The sequence below is a fragment of the Polyodon spathula genome, chromosome 23, assembly GCF_017654505.1.
Source record: "Polyodon spathula isolate WHYD16114869_AA chromosome 23, ASM1765450v1, whole genome shotgun sequence".
NCBI lineage: Eukaryota > Metazoa > Chordata > Actinopteri > Acipenseriformes > Polyodontidae > Polyodon > Polyodon spathula.
This window is the reverse complement of record NC_054556.1, coordinates 20,775,790-20,796,899: the sequence shown is the minus strand read 5'-3', so window position 1 is coordinate 20,796,899 and position 21,110 is coordinate 20,775,790. Positions and strand designations below refer to the sequence as shown.

General features: G+C 36.6%; 1 protein-coding gene across 1 annotated transcript; it reads left to right on the top strand.

Annotated features, from left to right (window-relative positions):
- The first annotated feature begins 394 nt into the window (after window positions 1-394).
- Window positions 395-18,761, top strand: ada (adenosine deaminase). The gene is made up of 12 exons (XM_041224623.1): window positions 395-524; window positions 1,803-2,022; window positions 5,912-5,973; window positions 6,652-6,774; window positions 10,879-11,022; window positions 11,780-11,895; window positions 12,443-12,567; window positions 15,364-15,435; window positions 16,346-16,447; window positions 16,967-17,034; window positions 17,291-17,420; window positions 18,138-18,761. Exons 2-12 carry the CDS (start codon window positions 1,972-1,974, stop codon window positions 18,240-18,242), a joined length of 1,098 nt encoding a protein of 365 aa, XP_041080557.1. The 5' UTR covers window positions 395-524; window positions 1,803-1,971; the 3' UTR covers window positions 18,243-18,761.
- Window positions 18,762-21,110: the final 2,349 nt, after the last annotated feature.

The window sequence follows — 21,110 nt, the reverse complement described above, 5'->3', positions numbered from 1 at the left end:
GCTTATTAACCACCTGTTTCATTTATTCATTCATTCACTTATTATTATTATTATTATTATTATTATTATTATTATTATTTATTATTATTATTATTATTATTTTGTTATTATTTTATAAGTTGTGTTGCGGTACTTTTGCCGAGTTGACTGCAACAGATATATGCGCGCCTCCACCAGTGGGGGGCATGGCCCGTGCACTTTTCCGACAGGGAGGGGCGAGTATATAGTTTGGCCCCCTTTTGCTCTGAAAAAATAAATCTGACAATTTTTTTAATGTCCACAGTGTAGTGACGTGGCGCTGTTGTGTATTAACGGTTTTATGTTGTTTTTTTTTTTTTTTTTTTTTTTGGGGGGGGGGGGGGTTCTTAAACGGTGGTAATTGAAATGATAACTCACTTGCTATGTCTATAGGAATGGAAAACAGATGGGAATATAACAGTTCTTAGGTGGATGTGGCCAGGTTGAATCGGCAGTACAGATCTGCATGACAAAAAGTGGATACACACTAGAGTTTATTTAATCAGGTATTATTATTATTATTATTTATTTTTCTTTTTTCTGTATATCTTACAGTTCTGTAATTAAAATAATTGATATCATTTTGAGAAGAAAATACTGATCGATTCAGATTTAAACAGTGAGAAAAAGTAGCATAAGGGTTTGCATGTTATGATTGCATGTTTCATTGTTGTTAATGAAAGTGAAAGTAAAATACACGCGCACATTTTAGCATTAATTGGAAGACTCGGGAACAAGAATGCAGTATTTACTTGTGTGTTTTTCTCCTAACTGTTTTAGTGTTAGAAATATGACTCTTACAACACAAACTCTGAGTTCAAATATTTTAAGTGTGCAGTAAAAAGAAAGGCTTATTAAGTCAATCTGGCTGTTAATCGATTTTTTTTTTTAAGTCAGCACAAACGCCATTTTTAAGACACGTCGTTTGAGTAGGAATATACGTCAGTACATATATATATTCCTGCAGATATTATTACAGTTTAAATGAAGAGTTTTCCCAGTATGGACACTTTTAAATACAACTTCTTACAGATCCTGTCGTACTTGACCAGCTGCAGAACAGCAGTAGAAAACAACCACTGTTCTTGCTGAGTTCTTTCAAACCTTTGTCTGCTTGCTCAAACAGGTGGTTGAGAAAATGATGCCAGGGTTTAATTGTTTTATTTGGCAAAAAATGCATTTTTTTCTGTGAATTATCAACACGTTAATATATAATATTTTGTTTCACAGACGCCTACTTTGATAAGTGATAGTTAATGTTAATGTTTATGGCCATGTTACTACAGTGGGAGGATATGCAGATTTGTGATTTTTTTTTCCTGTATGTCAGGTGCTTTACATTGACCTCTTTATAGACTGTTGCTAGCAGTAAGAGTTGCCCATGTGTTTGCAACATACAAAATTAAGGGGTTTTATGCACAGATGTAGTGGTCCAACATTAGTCTAGTGCCCCCACAGCATTCTTGCTATGATGTAGTTGTGATAAAACAGTATTCTATTCAGATTAAGGCGCGATGACATCATGTATTAGCGAACGCCATTGTCAATTGTACAGTTTTTTTCAAGTATTAATAGTTTACAGTATGCTAAAAAAAATAAATAAATAAATAAAATTAAAAAAAAAAAAACTTGACATGTAGACGGGTATATGGCTTAAATGATTTAGATGTGCTCTTAATCAGCTTTTGTTTCCATCACCTCTCGTTGTTGCTAACTCGGCGAAATTACTCGTGGTAGCGTGTGTTACCGCTCATATTGTGTCTTGTGTCTTTCTGGTATTATAGTATTTTCAGTGGGAGGATCCAGGCGTGTCATTCTTGCAGTGCATAAGAGCAATGTTCGAACTGAGCTTAGTCTTGTACTAGGCACGGGCTGTGACAGGAAGAAGAAGAAACGTTTGTCCTGCAAACTGCGAAGTCAGCAAATTAAAGCGACACTTTCAGAGCATCCATTATGGCTAAGCAATGCTCCAACAAATGTCTACATGTGTTTGACAAGCCGAAGGTAAGAAACGTGTAAACAGAACAATAGCAAAACAAAGAATGTTGCTACTGCAAAGAATGAATGTGAAACTGCTGTGAATAATGTATTTGGTATAACAAAGAAAGTGTTGGATACCTTTGTTAGGTAAAGTTTGATATCCATAATAAATATGACCACCGCTGTAGCAAAATCATAAGCGTACTCTATTTTGAAACACCTTTAATTTACAACTGATTTCGTTTAATTGGGATAGCAATAAGAAAAAAAAAAGTTAGTCGTTTTATTTATTCGCTATTCAAATTAGAATGTCAGCAGTTATATGTATTATTGTTCAATTAAGCAGAGTCTGTTTTCATTTGGTTAATATTGCCTCAGGAACTACAATACCCTGTTTCTCAGGATAGGCCTATTCAAAATACGACTGTACAACTTAAAAACAAATTTAACACGAGTCATTTTTTTTTCATTTTAATTTTTTTATTGGAAAAAGGCAACTATAATTAGGCCGTTTACAACGGAATCAGATGTACATCTTTATACAGCTGTGCTCTGACACACTGCCCTGTTCACTCTACATAACCAATCTCGACAACAGTAGTCGAAACTGTTCTAATTAGTCCAGCTCAAAAAATCCGCACTGAAGTACCGTTTCATAGTGAGTGTACACACTGTTAGAATAGATATGTTGCAGCTCCTAGCAGCGCAATGAACAGTGGAGAACAATACGATGGTATCACCCCATGCACTGTATTTTATTTTACAATAATATGTTATGCTTTATATTAATAGAGGGGCATATTGCTAAAAAGAAAAAAAAAAATGTAGTAGTCGCAAATAGTTTTTTTGTTATTTTCTCCCCAATTTAGTAGTGATTTTAATTTAATTTAGTAATTTAGTGATTATTTTGTTTAGCTCAGCTGACCGCTACCAGACCTGCGCTGTCTCGGGAGGGGCGAAGACCAGCACAGGCTGTCCTCGAAGCCTGTGCTGTCAGCTGGCGCTTTTTTTACACACTGCAGACTCACCATTCAGCCACACAAACTTTCAAAACTGTTATTGTTGACACATCTGTTATATATGGTTTAATATTAATTTCTTCAAATATACTTTTAATATTGTAAACGTGTACACATTCGTCCATTTTTAAGAAGATTGAACAGACACGTTACATCTGTGGGGAGAAAACAAAATATGTACAGTCGTCATCCACAATTTCCTTGGCACTACACAGCAACCCCATACAGTAGGCTCATTTCAGCTCAAGTGCACCAGTGACTCATTTGAAAGATGCTTCAGAAAGATTTGTCTAAGTCATTCCTCAGTGGAAAACAGATCAAAAGGCATTTTCAGGCTCTTCCCCATCAGGCACAAAGGTTTGCTTTTCCATGAACTCAACTCCTGTCCGCACACTTTTTTCTCAATCTCAATTTCAGAACATCTATTAGGGCTAAAAAATGCACCAACAACAATCTACCTGTTTTGACATGTTCTGTAAAAATGACTTTGTGTATTTTCAACCACAAATTGAGGAAACACCTGAATTAGATCTACTTGTACTTGAATAACCCCCAATACTGTTTAGTGATGTTTACGTAGTTCCAAGTAAGAAACACGTTAAATATAGACCAGACAGAATATTAATAATTTATGTTCCCCGGCTCAAGTAACACCTGCGTGTTGTGAAATATAGTATGAGGCCATAAAATTTTCAAATTGTAGGTTTAGCAGTAGTCTATAGGCACATTGTCACTCTAAATGTGTGTGTACAAATAAATACACTAAAACAAGAGTTCAGCTGTCTTCTAAATGTACGTGCAAATTAAGTTTTCCGCAGAGAATTTACCTGCTTAACAAATATGTAAGAAGTGGAGGGTCACTGGGATGGTAAACTCATTTTGCTTTCTGTGTGCCAAACACAGATCTCTAGGGATTCATTGTTGTGTTGCAATGGAACACAGGATGAAACAAAATCAAATTCCATTAATAAAGCAGTATTTTGTGGATGATCCTTGTAGGTCTGACAGTAAATAATACTGAGTATTAAATTCACCGTCTGGAGTGCTAGCTTCAGAACATTCTGTACATTCTTGAGCACTCAGTCAAGTAAATGTTATCAGATGTTGTGAAATCGTTGAACATGTGGAAGCAGATAAAGATGGTTTGAGTTTTAAACAAGAGCAAAGTTTTCTCAAAACAATATCAGTATTATACAAGCACCAAGAAACAGATAATCTACATATAGGGGCAAGTACATTTTGTTTTATTACTTTCAGAATAAGGTCAAACATTTGCTTCAAAATGTAGATACTGTACTGTATGTCCAAGCAATTTCTTATGAGTGCCTTTCGCTTAGGTTATGATTAAATCACAAGCAGGAACAATTAAAATATTGTCTTAACTTACTGACCTTTCTGCCTTCACACAATGTTTGTTTTGAATAGGACCCTGCCATGTTACTGTGGATACAGCGTACCACAGACTTGGACAAAAAATACAAATTACAAGCACTTGTGATAAGTATGGTATAACACATGTTTTGATGAAATTTTCCCTGACATGCTCTTCAAATAAAGCTAAAGACTGTGCAGACATACTAGCTCATGTAATCCAGCAAGAATGCCATCAGGAATGTTGTGTCTCCCAGTGTATACCAGGTGAACCTGGTAAATTAGCCTAATACTAATTGGGAGAGACTTGAAGCTCCTTGTATTGTGATCAGTGAATGTTAGCCAATATAAAGTTTGGATGAACCCACATCATAAAAGGTCAATTACATACACACTTTAATTTTTTTTTATTTTTTAATAGAGTCAAGGACCTTGCAAAAAGTAATACCAAAGCACAAGTAGCACAGTCTTGTAACTACGACTCCTGACGATATTGTCAGTCTACCTTAAAGCCTAATGCTCTAGTTTCTGATAGGTTTGTTCTTGGTGTGAAACTTCTCAAAGCGTAGATTCAAGACAAACACGCCCTTCATAATTGCTGACTTTATGTTTTTGTTTCATGGAATTGAATACCCTCAGAATTAACTCTGTTCAAGTGAAAACATTCTCAGAAAACTCTCATGAGGATTATATTTTGGAGGGAGGCACCAACTGTTACCAAAATTGTGTGTTAACCCTCAATTTGCCCTAATAAAATGTTTTTATATATATATATAGAATATATACGATATATATATATATATACTATATATAATAATATATATCCGGTGCCACCGTGATGTAAGTACTTTTAAAGACAGAAATAGCATAATATTAATTAGAAATACATTAATTAAAGCAAATGAGCAAAAACATTAATGTTTGTTGAACAGATGTAAACGTGTGGTTGATATTAATGACATGAATTGAGTAGTTCCAAAAGAATAATTAAGATACACTTCTGATATGTTCCATCGTGTTAGCTGGTTTGTCAAAGTGCTTAATTATTAAGGCTACTTAGTGAATTGTTATTTTTAATTATAATTTTTTTAAATTATTTATTCATTTATTTTTACAGTGCTTAGTCTATTTAAGGTATTAAATGTAGTCCACTGGTCTCCACATTACAGGAGGCTGAATGCACTTGCAGTTCCACTCTGCAGACTTCTGTGTGACAGCAGTTAAAGACGGATCCAAAGTGGACCTAAAGAAAGGAATCAGTTTGAAAAGCGGTGTGGAAAATTGAAACCGCCATTGCTGTGTGTTTTTGAACTCCTGACTCTTATCTCTTGCTCTTTAACAAACAGACAGTTTTTTTTGTCAGCTAGGATCGAATCTTCAGTTTGGGGAGATACCTAGTTGTGAATGCCGTATTCATTCTCAATCAGAAAAGTATTTCGCATTAAATGTCTGATACGTATACAAAAACAGTTTAGCATGTTTATCGTAGGAGAATTAATTGTGTTCATTTCTTTTTCCTGTAGGTAGAACTGCACATACATCTCGATGGGGCTGTTAGACCAGAGACCATCATGCACTTTGCTAAGTAAGTTCATTCTAATGTGCTTTAGTATTGGGTGAAAATGGTAAAAAGTTCAAGTGTCTATTGCTGGATCTGTACATTTATTATATGTCAGAGGGGGTTCATAATTATGCACCCCACACCAACATACTGTAATAAACTGTTTTAACACTAGTATTGTAGGAAAGGTAACTCCACTCAGAACTACAGTCTGCTCTAGCAGTATATCAAATGTAACTTAATTCACATCTACAGACCACTCTGGTAGTATAGGAAAGAGAACTCCACTCTCAACACTGCAGAGTGCTCTAGTAGTATAGGAAAGAGAACTCCACTCTCAACACTGCAGAGCGCTCTAGTAGTATAGGAAAGAGAACTCCACTCTCAACACTGCAGAGCGCTCTAGCAGTATAGGAAAGAGAACTCCACTCTCAACACTGCAGAGCGCTCTAGCAGTATAGGAAAGAGAACTCCACTCTCAACACTGCAGAGCGCTCTAGCAGTATAGGAAAGAGAACTCCACTCTCAACACTGCAGAGTGCTCTAGTAGTATAGGAAATGGAACTCCACTCACAACAGTAGACTATGACTATTTTACAAATTTTAACAAAGTGACTCTGAAACTGGGTTCAGAGTGAGAGAATTTGGTACGGCTTATGCGATGTGCGAGTTGGAAGTGATTTGGGGACATTTTATTTGCAGGAAGCGAGAGATGAAGCTGCCAGTGGACATGGTGGAAGATCTGCTGCAGTTAGTCGTGTGTGAGAAGGCTGCCAGCCTGACAGAGTTCCTTGGCAAGTTTGCCCACTACATGCCTGTAATCGCGTGAGTGTGGGCTTTCCAGTAAAACAATGCTGTAACTACAGAGCATTACTGCTTTGTTTACGAAGACACTTGTAATATACCTCAGCACATTTTTTTCATAATGTTAAACGTGTTGAAATGCAATTATGTATAGTTAATTAATAATGACGCTTTTTACATTTTTATATTGGAAGTAGGGCAAAGTGCAATGTCAGTCATCTCATTTATCAAGATCTCAAAGTGCAAATGGAAAAAAAATTTGAAAGGGAAAAAAACAAAAACAAATGTAACTTCTTACTTGCTTTCTATAAGCATTTAACCTCTAGTACAGTACTGCACCAAAGTCATGTGATTGTTTCGGTTAATCTGAAAAATCTCAAACTTTGACAATTCATAAACAGCCGCAGTATTTATATTGAGGTTGACATTTAAATGTTGCTTTTTCTGCACAGCCGCCTTTAAATATTGTGATGTTCCCATGGGAAGTGAGTGGGAAGTGTTATTTTACTCAACAAAAAGGAGCCCAAACTACAGATTAGCATTTCAAATATAATGGACAGCATACGTGTGTGTGGATGGTGGCATGAAACTAGATTTTGTGGTTTGGTAAAAAAAAAAAAAAAAACACTTAGTCCAATTGTTCTTATTTTATTTTTTTTTAAGTAAATGCACAGTAACATTATTGAGCTTCTTTACTCATTAGAGATTTCATTCCAGTAAGCAGAAGTGACATGGCATTGGTTTGATGTTGTTTTTGAACAGCACATCAGCATCACAGTTAGCAGGTTCCCCAATATATTTGGGTGTAACAGTGAGAGACAAACCACAGACAAAGGCCCTAACACTAGCAGTTGTTTTGCAATAATGAACCATTATTTCCTTCCCTACATTGTGCTTTGTTACTGGTGGATCCAAGTACTGTATTTCTTTTACTCAATATTAATATCACTGGTGTTTTCCATTAGAGGCTGTCTAATGAGTACCTTATCAACGTCATTAGGTACCTTACAGAAGACAATAGCATCTATTAATCTCAGCAGTGGTGAATCTAAATACTGACACTGTTTAAATATACAGAATAAAAAGGAACAAATCTGGTATTAAAGTCAAAACAGCTGAGTTTCCATGCCACAGGGAAGTTTCCATGTTTGGTTATTAACACGTGAAGTGGTGAGGCGCACAAGTTTGGGGGAATGGCTTGAGAAGATGTGGTTTGTGGCCGAGAGCACACACGGAAACTCACTCCAGTGTTGTTCAATAGAACTAGTTTTAGTCCAAAATACAAACAACCATCCTTCCCCAGTGGGGTAAAGCTCAGCTTATTATTAAAATTGCAGTATCTGTAATGAACTTTTGGTCAATAAAAACAAATATTGTACTGACTGTACACTGACTTTCCCATATTTAAGTGAGACATACTGATGACAAGTAAAACTCACTAGTAACAAAAAGATAGATAAGATGTAAGCAGCCTTCAAAGGACAGAGCTTTAGAATGTTTGTGCTTACATTTAAACACAACATCGATGTATTTGCAGTGTGGTAGCACTTGCTATGGATTGCCCTTGTAGTCTTTTCAAACCCATTAAGACCCTGGAATGGGATACTAAATCAAAAGGGTCAAGAGACATCCATTAGACATAAAGAGAAATAAAGAGTTTTTTTGCAAAAAAACCAAAAGGCTTACAGTGGGTATATCCTACACAGGTGTTTCCTGAAATGTTATGTGTATATAAATGCACTTTTTAAACGTGTGTTTTATTTCCAGAATTAATACAAGGCGTGAGTACAGTGTGTATCATATAACCTGCCGCAGCTGAAACTTGGAGGCTGCAAGCAAACTGGGGTGTGCACAGAATACATTTTCATAAACAAGGAATAATATTCTAGAGCGGAATTTACCATATTGTAAAGTTGGCTTGACCTGGTGTAGTTTGAAATGGAGATGTATAAACATTTACGCAAACTTGTTCAAACATTTTTGCATAAAACTGAACAATTGCCTTGAACAGTACAGTCTCTGAAATTAAAACAAGTTAATTAACACAAGTGTAAGCCACACAGCTGCCAGTTCCATTAGTGAGAGGTTACTGGCTAGTCTTCGACTAATGTAATGTGCGTGCCATTAGTACAGACCACAATATGAAAGCATTCAACCTACTTCCTGCAAGGGTCAGCTGATATTCACAATATGTTTACACTGTAAAGCAATATAAGGTAGAGGCAAGGACTTTTTTGGAATATTACATTTCTGTTTGTTTTTATTTGACTAGTACATGTAGCGACCATTATTCTTCAGATGCAATCCTGGTATAGCATCAGATTGTATAACTCTCCAACACAATCCAGCTTTGGATCCTTGTGGTGTGGGATAGTTTGATTTAAAATCAGCCCTGGTGGTTTTACAAGACTAGTCAAAGAGAAAACAAAGTCTTTAAAATGAAAGGATTAACAGCAAAACAGTAATGGATCATGACATGTTTTCACATCGAACGGTGCTCTAAAAAGAAATGTGTTCGAGGATGACTTCCCAGTGCATAACGTGAAAGATGGGATCTGTCCAGAAAGAACTTTGAGATTGAAACCAATGACGGGGCAATCATTGAACTTCCTGGCAAGACGTTATCCATCTGTGAAGCAAGTCTGAAATTCCAACATGGTTGTGCTAACACTCAACCTATTTTCAATCTGCGGATGAAATCAATGGCACTTTAGCGTGACGTTAAATGGAATCACAAGGGGTAATGACCTCTAATGACCTGCAGTCACATTCTGCTGTTCTGAATTTTAAAGAAAAAACTGTCAGTATTCAACCATCTCCCACGTTGTACAGTTTGTGTTCTTAAAGGTTAAATTAAAGTAGAAGTAATAAGGTTACTGTAGCTGCCTAAAGCTAAGTCACATAGAAACGAGACAGGAAAACAACAAACTGCCAAGTGATAAAAGTTGCTGAGGCGGATATCTTTGTATTACAAATAAGAAAAAAGAAGAACTGCTACAAGCTTCACTGTACTGGACTCACTGAGCAAATGACAGCTGTTTGCAATCTGTTTGATCATGGATAATGCCTTTAATAAACTGAAATCTCTCACAGTCCAATTCCTAGAAGGCATGGACCTGTCTAAATAGGGGTTCTGATAAGCCTACAAGACAACAGAGTTTGGTTACAAGCAGTAGACACTCACATGAAGCAAACTCTCTGTGTTGAATATTGTGCTATTGCTTATCTGAACCTGTTTAGTCAGTTAGAAACAGCGATTTGTTTGGAATCCTGACTATTAAAAATGGCTTGCCTTTGTTTTATGTTTCTGATGCTTATATTTTATCCAAAAATAAATAACCCTTTAGGAAAAAGACAATAATAAATGTTTACTTTCTCAGTCTGCTTTTTTTGCATGTTGATGGCTTGTACTTGGAATGGAATCTTCTTGTGGACAATTTGTGATACATAATTATAAATCACAGGGAAGTACTTCCCAAAATTCCAGTGCATATTATCCTGCTGTACTTTTGTATTTATAAATAGTTTCACCACGACACAGCACCTGTAGGCTGACACACATTACTTAAGCACTGTGGCAGTTAATTCTGGACTAAACCATTTCATGACCTTCATGTGTGTGTATTGTATAAGAAACATCACTGTGCACAGTTTGAACAGTCCAGACTGCATCTGTTGACATATCTTATACAGTTAGAGACCCTCCACACAACGTATTAAGTGATAGCATAGATCATTTTCAGAATCAGATACACATAACGCATGCTGAAAACAGGAAGCTGATAGAAGGGGTAGACTTGTTGACAAAAACAGGTTTGCAAGTTTCTCTGCTGATGCGTGTGTTTTGTTCATTGATGCTGTCCAATTCAATAACATCTGCTTTATGTATGTGTATGTAAAACATGTTTTAGCATGTTTGTAATATGAATGGACTGTGCTCCACCTGGCTCTGTCATACTTTCTCTGTGATTAACCGTACAGACATCGTGCTCTTACAATGACATTCCACAGTGTGTAGGTTGTTTGTGTCCATCTATGCACTGCATACGTTTCCAGTTTTTGATACAGCTAAGTCCTAAATTCCATGCCATGTTCCAGTGAATGAAGTACTCTATTTTGTTGCAGGGGTGACAGAGAAGCTATAAAAAGAATAGCCTATGAACTTGTGGAAACAAAAGCCAAAGAAGGCGTGATATATGTTGAAGTTAGATACAGTCCCCACTTGCTAGCAAACTGCAACGTGGATCCTCTACCCTGGAACCAAAAAGAGTAAGTGAAGTGTACCATATGGAACTTGCCATTATCTAAACACAAGAAGCCCAGGTAGACAACGCTACAATAGCCAAGCTGCCTTCTATACAGTACATATTTATCTGCACCAATCTCAGTTGTTTACTGTATATTAGCATCCCTCATGAGACAATCACATATTCACATAATAAAATATTAAGTGCATTGCAAATGCAATAAGATCTATTTACTAGCCATGGAGAGTGACAGGGATGGGCAATATCACAATGTGTATGTGTTGTTCAATGTTGTATTTTTATTTTTATGCTCCTACAGGATAGGGGAAAAGATGCAAAATTGTAGTCTTCTATTTGCTTCTATTTATTTTTTAAAGAGAAATTTCCCACATTAAGGACACACACAGCTTGTGTGCTTTTGAGAACTTAATTAAAGATTTCATTAAATACTGTGGTAAACACCTTGAAAATATGCTCCATGGCTTAATTTGTGCATTTGGTGTCTGAACTTGCCTATCTTCTCTATGGTGAATACTTTTTCTTTGTGCAGTATTGCGAAATGGCCAACTGACGTTCTAACCGCCCTCTACATTGTAATCCACACAGAGACTGTATTAGGGACTTTACACTGATTGAAAAACAGCTCCAACAATCCTTTGACTCCTAAATCATTGTTCTGCTACAGTACTTCCTTAGCTAAGTATAAATAGCAAGTGTCAGGGTAGATTTGCTTCGTCTGGAAGATTGAATTTGTCAATGTGCTTTGTGTTTGTCCTCAGAGGTGACCTGACACCGGATGAGGTGGTTAATCTCGTTAATCAAGGGCTGCGGGAAGGAGAGCAGGCGTTCAACATCAAAGCCAGGTCCATTCTCTGCTGCATGCGTCACATGCCAAGTAATGTATTATCCACCTGTGTGCTGATCTGCAGATTGTGGGCGTGCACGCAAGTTTATTGTCGTAGGCTCCTGTTAATTACAGCATATCGACCGCTGGTCTAATAGTTTGTTGGAAATAGCCAAAGACAAAGGTGGTGCCATGTAACAGATTGATATCCATTGCCTGTATTGTGTAATACAAAAACTCTGCATTTTTCTTCTAAGATGTTGTGACGACATGCAGGTTCTTATAAAAACTATTTGTAGTGTGCAGTATACTTTATGAGGGGTGTTGCAGGATAATATGCAATTGTCTATTATGAAATGAAATTGAATCTACCAGAGTTTTCAAGATTTACAGTTCTGGGTACAATGTTGTTTCCCATTGAAGGGGTTGGGGGGTAGGGGTTAGCTAGTGATAATGTCAAACAACATGAAGGAAAAGTATTTTATCTGATCTTTTTAACAATGTGTTTTTAGGGAGACTTTTTGTCTTATTAAGTTTTTTATCTTGTTAACCATAATGTAACCTTAACCTCCACATTTCTTGTGAATGTCTTGCGCAGAGTGGTCACTGGAGGTGGTAGAACTGTGTAAGAAGTATCGCAATGAGGGAGTGGTGGCAATTGATCTCGCAGGTGACGAGTCTTTGAACTGCAAAGCCTTGCCAGGGCACAGGCAGGCATATGAGGTACAGTATGAGGCTGGTGATTCTAGCTGGGTCACTGCTGTCAATATTGCCCAGGCATAGCGAAACTCCTTGGGCAAAATCTAACAGTACCTTTCACTTTAACTTGGGACTTAGACCCAAAAGGGTGCTACAGTATGTGTCTTTTTGGTTTCCTGATGATAAAGACCTAGCTAAAGTCATATCTTAACCACAGTGACTATTAAGTAGATTTTAAATACATATTGAATACAGAAAGGTAAGAGTTAATGTATGCATTACCAAAGGAAGAAAAAGTGCTTACCGGGGAAAGAGAAAACAGTGGAACATACAGTACCTTGATTGTTTTACAATTTTGTTTTCATGCAGTATATTGTTTTTTGAAAGGCAGGTTTTCGTATTTGGCTCAGTGCTTGTTATTTAATCTAAGTAGACCAGTAAATAAGTTTGACTTGTCCTTTTTATTTAAGATTACATTTTTCAGTAACCATTGTTTTTGACACCTTAGATAAACATTTTCTGTTGCTATATAGACCGAATAAGACCTATTAAAGATTACAGTAAGCTAGTGTAAACTCAGTTTGACAGCTGGAGAATGGAAGGCACTGTAGAACACAGGAAGAATGGCAAGTAAATCAGTGAACGTGCTAAGATAGAACAGTCTTTGGATCCCTCTTCTTTAAAGTATCGTCATCATTCAGTAATCAAGTTTAGGCATGGATTGAGATAAAAGTAGGGTTGAGTGGTGTAGATATGCCCCCTTTCACTTCTCAGGAAGCAAATGAATACCGCTTCTAGAAGGACTTGCTTACAGACGTTAAGGGTTATAGCTCACGTTGAAGTGCTGCTATATCATTTAGCTTGAAGAGAATGACAAGCCCTAATGCATTTATGCTTTTCAGGACTCAGCAGCTTTTGCTGCTATTGACAGTGAATCCACCTGTAGACATTCCTGGGGTTACTGATTAGATATACCGGCAGGAATCATTCAGTGTGGGTGTGCTTTTACTGTTACACAATATCACACATTTTATTGGAGGCAATTACAGTACATGGCAGAAAAACAATGGACACAGTGAATGTTCCAAATTCTACAGCAATTATTAGGAGCCTAAATAATACCAGTTTAGCAACACTTGTCTCCTTAATAAATGAACAAAATTACTAATCCTGCTGACAAGATATGAGGCCAGAATTAAATCAAAGTTCATGGCAGCACCATCATTTTAATTTAATCCAGGACCATAATAACAGAACAGATTCATCACACTGTGCTGTTTATATTTCCCATCTTGCTTGGGCTAATCTGTCCATTAAGGACTAGATCGGCATTGATGACTTTTTATTGCATGATTTAACAGATTTTTTTGAGGAAATCAGTTAATTTCATCATTCAAATAAAATGTTCCTTATACAGCTGAACCCTTGTCTACAATTGCACTGTACTTCATGCAAAGCAGACTTTATTGACACTCCAGTTTGTTGACATTCCTGTGTGCATTGCTCAAAGTATGATTAGACTTGTTTTGCACACAGACTAAAGAAAAACAAAGTTCTTAACTTTCAACAATCAGTGTAGTGTTTTCTGTTTAGGTCTATGAATAGATGACTTCCAACCATGTGACTAGAGGGAAATTAAATTGTGAGAGTGTGCATTCAGAGGCTAATTGTGTTTGTGAACAATATTTCCTTATCAGAGCCACAGTCCACAGAAAGGGTGGACATCTGTGCTGACGTGGAATTCTTCATGAAACTGCCAGATCATTAGAAGGCAGAGTGTGTGCACACTTTGTACTATACCACCCTTGATGGGAACTGGATATCTGATGTGCTGAGGAGTTGTAAAATAACTGTAAACTAAAGTTCTCTGCATAAGGGAAGTGGCAGCAGTTGGTTTCATATCTGTTGTTTGTACATATGGTATGACTACAAACAGTTTATATATAATTGAATGGGCTCACTCTGATGTAAAGGGTTATTTCTGTTATGGGCTAGCATAATGCAAACGACTAAAGGAAGCCAATTCAATTGTTTAGCTGGAGCTGTGACATTAGAAGCATGATGGGGAAATCAATGACCTACATACATTTGAACGCTGTGCCCTGTTTAAAGTGATATATTGGTGCATCAGCAGTATCTTGCACAATATGGAACTGCTAGTAAAGCTGTACAACATAAGAGCCTGTAACTTTAAACTCTTCATTTGGGGTTAATAGTATACTATTATTACTACTAGATTGAGCAGCAGAGTAACAGTTAAACACAGTAAAGGCCTTGACTCAGAAAGTCAGTTGACACACATGCATGACGTACAATTGTCATAAATAACCAAGCATGATGTACTCAGTTTTCTTTATGAGAAACTGAAATGGGAGTAATGGGGATTTAATTAACACACCCAAGATGTCATAAGTGTCATTTCTGAATTAGCAGTTTTATCAGAAAGGATACTGGCAACCACGGACACTGCAAGCATATCAAAGAGACTGCTTGCAGAGCTTTCAACCTCATCTAACCACAGAGAGGTCACAATCCGTAACAGCAGTGCCCGTTACACAATGCAGGTTGCTCAAACAGAGGGCTGTCTGTGTTGGGCTTGTATATATTATTTTATATCACTTGTGATTTTAGATAACTGCAAACTGTATCAACTAAAAGCGAAGGAACTACATCATATAAATACTGTACTCACTCACCCCCCCTGGCAGTTCTAATGTAGACACAAGAACCATGTAGCAACAAGCACTAAGGTGGGTGACTGTGGCTTCACCGCTGTGGCACCTCGCTGATCTAATGGACGCTTTCACCTCATGTCGACAGGAAGCTGCCAAGAGTGGAATCCACAGGACTGTCCACGCCGGAGAGGTTGGACCACCATGTGTTGTTCGAGAGGTAAGCCTCTGGCCCAGATACACAGTATAACCAAAAGACCTGAACCACCTAAGCTAGGATCAAGAATGCGTTTTCAATATTAAAATATGATTCAGTAAAAAAAAAAAAAAAAAAAATAACTGTTTGTCACTGGCGTTCTATAGGAAGCTGTTGTTTTCAGATGAAACAACGTTTTGTGCAATAATCACGACTTTCTTTTTAAAATAGATTTAATAGTAAGTACAAGTGAAAGTTTAATTAAAAAAAAAAGCTAGGGATCAGGATTTTTTTGACAAGACGGTGGGCTGTCAATGATTGGTCGCCAGTCCTCTCCAATGACGAAGCCTGAATCTGCCTTGATTATATGGACAAATGTGCTAAGCAGGACAGTGAGGTAATTATCTCTTCTTGGAAACTTAGTCATTTGCTGTGCAGCCTCAGACTTGGCTTTAGAAAGAAATAGTTCTTCAGTAAACCGCATAATGCAGGAACGTTTTAGCAGTGTCACTGTGCCTGTATTAGTTCCTGCAACTGTAACAGCCTGTATATGTGCATGGTAAGGCATACTTATAAGCAGCTCAGCCCAAGTTGTTTCTATAAATATAAATATATATAAAATATATAATATATATATATATATATATATATATATATATATATATCATATATATATTTATATATATATATATTAATTATATATATATAAATTTATATTAAATATATATGTAAATATGTTAGGTTGACACCTTTAAATATAAAATGTAGTGTACTTTAAATACCAGAGTTGGAGGTTTTCTATGGTAGTGAAACCTGATGGCAATTCAGACAAGAAGACAGGTGCTTCCTGTTGCTTTCAGACGGACAACATCAGTAAGTGTGTGACCGAGTTTTTGGAAGCAGTTAATATCTGGATATGTGTCTTTTTTTCCAGGCTGTAGAGCTTTTGAAAGCTGAAAGAATTGGACATGGCTACCACACAATCGAAGACCGGGAGTTGTACAGCCAACTGTTACAGCAAAACATGCATTTTGAGGTGAGCAGCAGATTGACACAACGCTAGCCTATGGCGACCTCTTGTGGAATAAAATGTAAAGCATACTAGATCTGCAGTTTAAGGTTTCTGCTTTAATGCAAATTGTCAGCAAGCATATTTCCCATTTAGCTGGTAATTAGGCAAAACTGAACTGAACATATATATCTCTTGAGATCAGTTTTATATATTATTTCTAAAGAAAATGGCTGTTTCTCAGCATGTTGACCTGCAATGTGGAATATGCATTCTGCATACTGTGTTTCACTGTTTACATACAGCTAGTATGCTGAATAGGAAGCACTGGTAATTAGCATGCATGGGGGAGATCCAATGCAAACAAATGAGGTTCAGTGTCTATGTCTGACACAAGATACCAACTTACAAATGTGACATACTCAGATTTGGAATGTGGCCGGTCATATGCAGAATATTCCATTTATAGAGATTTTGCTACATGCAGAATTTTAGATGCATGTAAAATGTGTTTACTGGCTACTGAAATACCTTTTCTACCTCCAGACCTGTCCAATTTCTAGCCACTTCACTGGAGCATGTGATCCAGATTATACAAAGCACCCCATAATCAAGTAAGTTTTGGCTTTGTCCCATCACTGTATCACTGTAACAACAGCCCGAGTATTTCCATGTTGCTGAGTATTACTCTGGTACTTTTATTTGAAAACAAATAAATGTATCTTAATATATAACCATGGAGGGCAAGTGTGAGGTCATTGGCCAAAATGGGATAAGTCCTCCTATCCACCCAACTAATTCAAACCCAGCAAACTGCTTCAAAACGTACTGCTTCAGGCTTCGTGTTTAATCAGATTTTTCATTGTGCAGGTTTAGAGAAGACAAGGCCAATTACTCTATAAATACAGATGACCCATTGATATTTAATTCAACGCTTGAAGATGATTATGAAAAAGCGAAGAAATACATGGGTTTCACAGAGGAGGAATTTATGAGAATGGTAAGAAATCTTTCTAATGTGGAACAGTAATAACGTCAGTTCATTTTCTGAAGTGTAGCGAAGCTTGATTAACATGCTACTAGATTGGGGGCAAGGTTCCAGTAACCCTGAGGGTGAAAGATGAGAATGGATTTTTACTAGCTGACTGTCTTAGAAATAACAGTATACAGCTGAGGTTGAAGGTGGCGTCGAAAAAGATATATTTTTATTGAACAGTTAAATATAAGTTTTAGTTCTGCAAGTCAAGGTTACTGTATATAATATGCTGCAATAAACCCAACATTGTAAATGGTTTGCTTTTTAAACCTCTCCGCATACCTGCCTTCCTCTGAATGACACTAATACAGACCTTTCAAAATAGCTGGTTATTTAATTTCTAAATAATAATAATAGAAATCAAAATAAAACTTTGTCATTCTTTGAAATAAAACTTAAAAATAAATGGCAGTATTGTGTTGAAATACAGTTTAAAAACTCAAAGGAACGTTTATTTCCAGATACAGGAAGCCACAGATTTTATTGTTGGCTGACATTAACAAAATATTCCTTTTAAATTCCTTTTAAACCCTGTGAAATTTGGATAACTTTAGGGCCTCAGTTGTTTGTCCACACAAGAGTCATTTTTATTTTCCTTGTACACTTAGCCAGCCCTAATGTTATCGCTTAAATAAACAGAATACAATCAGCTATCATTTCTTTCATTTTTTGCTGTCACAGAATCTGAATTCTGCTAAATCCAGCTTCCTACCAGAGAACGAAAAGAAAGACCTCCTGAACAGGTTGTATGAAGCCTACGAAATGGTTCAAACCACAGAGTTTTAAAGAACAGGATCCACTCTTACACTCTGGAAATCTAGTCTGGCTGATGAGGAAACAAAAGGCCTTGATGCAAATCTCCTGTTAAAGTGTTAGCTGAAAATTAAAAGAGCATTTTAAGTTGCATTTTAAATTATACTACAATAACAACTCAGGAAACATTGCAGTCAAATGGGAAAATGATTCAATATGTGAACATATTTAATATTCCATTTTTTTTTTTTTTTTTTTGCTGTTGGCTATTTTAACTTTGATATTAATTTCGCTACTTAAAAATAATAGCAGCTGCCTTAACGCCCTGTGGCACTTAGCTGCTTTTTTAGTTTAGTTTTATACAAAATGTACATTTGTTTTCGTAACCTAATTTCTACTACTATCATTTTTAAACAACAAAAAAGGGGGCTTGGGTTTTAAATAAATGTACTGTATGTAGTTGGATGTTGTGACTTGACAGCACAACAGGGTGCTATGGAGCGGCTATAATAACAAAGGGTTGAATTTAATAAAATACAAGAGTGTTTTATAGCTATCGTTGTGTGTCAGTTTCTCTCTCTTACAGACATGTATTCTCTGTGGGGGGAAAACAAACCAGTAATTGAGATAGTCATAAACAGGGTTTGTTTGTGATATGTGAAGTGGAACATCTTGACCATTATATTCAGTATGCACCTCGAATTCTAGATACAACACATATGTCATACAGGATTGATGCTGCATAACGCTTCAAGAAAATGACTTACCCTTTAAATACATCAGAAAATAATAAGCAAATAAGCAAGACTCTTCTTTACCTTTTGGTTGTCTGCATAGTACAGTAGTCCATCGCATATCCGACTCAGAGTAAGGGCAAATGTGTAAAAAGTTAGATAAATGAATCCTATTTTAAATACCATTATACACAGCTGAAACAATTGCAGTATTCACACAATTATTTTGAGATTCAGCTTTTATTCGGGAGCACCTCTAAAACCCTTGTTTATAAAGATACAGAGTATTAATCCATGTGACAGAGTAGCCGTGTGGGTGTGTGCATTCGCTGCTGAGTGACAGGCAGGAGACCGAGACGGAGGTTGAAGTTGATACGCCCCCCGCAGGCGAACAGGATTTATTTACATGTCAAGTCAACACTGAACAGCTCACGCGACACTACCAGCAATGGCAGCACATGGAGCACATACAACACACTGTATGAAAACTTTGGTAGGATCTACAATATCTGAACTAATCTGTTTAATAATAAAATAACGTTGCTGAAAAGGTTGATCATGGCAGATAAATGGCTAGAGTGTATATGTGACGGGCAGATACGCGACAGATTACTGTATATTAGATTAGTTTACTACTCTGCAGTTTTGAGGAGCGTTCTCTTTCCAGGTCTAGTGTGAAAAGCGTTAAAACAATTGTTATACTTTATGTACTGTGCCTATTCATCAACCCACTGTTAGAAAAGATTAAAGAAGTTGTACAAAGGAACAAAGAAGATAACTTTTTCAGGCCAGCAGAAAGCCCACGACCAAACTGTAAATGAATCTCTGTTCCCTCAGTTCATTATGATTTGCTTCCTTGGTCAGCAAATAGAGGATACAAACTTTACTGTTCAAACTCGACACAAATCATTTAGTTTAAAAGCAAGTCTTTTAGTTATCAGGCACAGAGAGAATTCACAGGTGCTGCACATTTTGGGGTGTTTCAACCTACAGGTGCCTACAATGGACTCGGGAGAAGGTGTCCAACAGATTTAATACCAACTCCCACTTACCAACTTCCATTTCTTTTTTCCATTGCTCTCACTTTACAAGCTTTGACTGGCTATGAAATCTAAATTCTTCCCAAAAAAAAAAACAACCCAAAGTTGTTATTCAGACTTTCCACATTTCTGCTCTAGCAGTTTTCCCAAAGCGTACAGTTCTGCCAAATACCACTGTGTTGACTTAAGAAGGGGCTCTCTTCACAGCACAGATTAAGGGTTCAACACAGTTTTAGTAATATCATTAACCCCTTCCTTCCATATGTTTGACTGGTCAGATCTATAACATTGCAACAATAATAAAATGACTGTGCAATGCCTTCTGGCTCTCGTTACAAACCTTTTCCCAGATCGGGATCCATGGCGATGTCCTCACGCACCAAATAGCACCATACGTTTTAGCAGTGATTTATTAATTCAAGCATGACAAATGTTTCATAGAAGTCCCAGTAGACAGCAACAATAGTAAGAAAATATACAAACGAGAGGAGCCCAGTAGCTGAGTGACTGCAGAGCTTTGTCAAGTTCTACATGAACATGACTAGTTAATCTATTCAATAACCTCGCCACTCTCTGAAGATATGTCTCCTTCTCTCTGTCCTGTATCGATCAGCACTTGATTAGTGAGAAGACTCATATTTGTTGAGATGATGGGATCTAATCACAAAGCTTTACTTCATGAGTTATTTAAAATATTCATGAAACTGTTAAAGAACCCTACTGCACATTCCTTCCAATGTAATGACAATGACTGGGTGAGTCACAGTGTTCAAAATAAAGCTGTGTTGCAAAGTAGATGCAGATCTTCATTTAATGAAAGTATTTCTCAGAATTCAGCTGCCAAGTTAAGTTTTTCCATAAATTGTACAGCTATAGCCAAGTTTTGAATCACCTAAAATTTTAGGATTGAGGCATAAAAAAAAAAAAAAAAAAAAAAAACCCAAAATAATGAACATAATATAGATATTTTATTTATGTAATCAAAGAATCTACAAAACAATATTGCATTAGTACAATAGTAGTACAGTACTGTATTTCATGTCAATTTCAAAATGTCATATTTTTCAATTCGTCCGTTTTTCGTTAAGTATATGGAAAACTACAAAGTGGTATGTAATTCAATATGT

Bases quoted from the DNA above. Each gene is read 5' to 3' on its own strand.
- ada (XM_041224623.1), top strand. From the start codon at position 1,972: ATGGCTAAGCAATGCTCCAACAAATGTCTACATGTGTTTGACAAGCCG. The intron at 6,775-10,878 runs GTGAGTGTGGGC...ATTTTGTTGCAG, and splicing joins CACTACATGCCTGTAATCGC to GGGTGACAGAGAAGCTATAA. The intron at 17,421-18,137 runs GTAAGAAATCTT...TTGCTGTCACAG, and splicing joins AGGAGGAATTTATGAGAATG to AATCTGAATTCTGCTAAATC.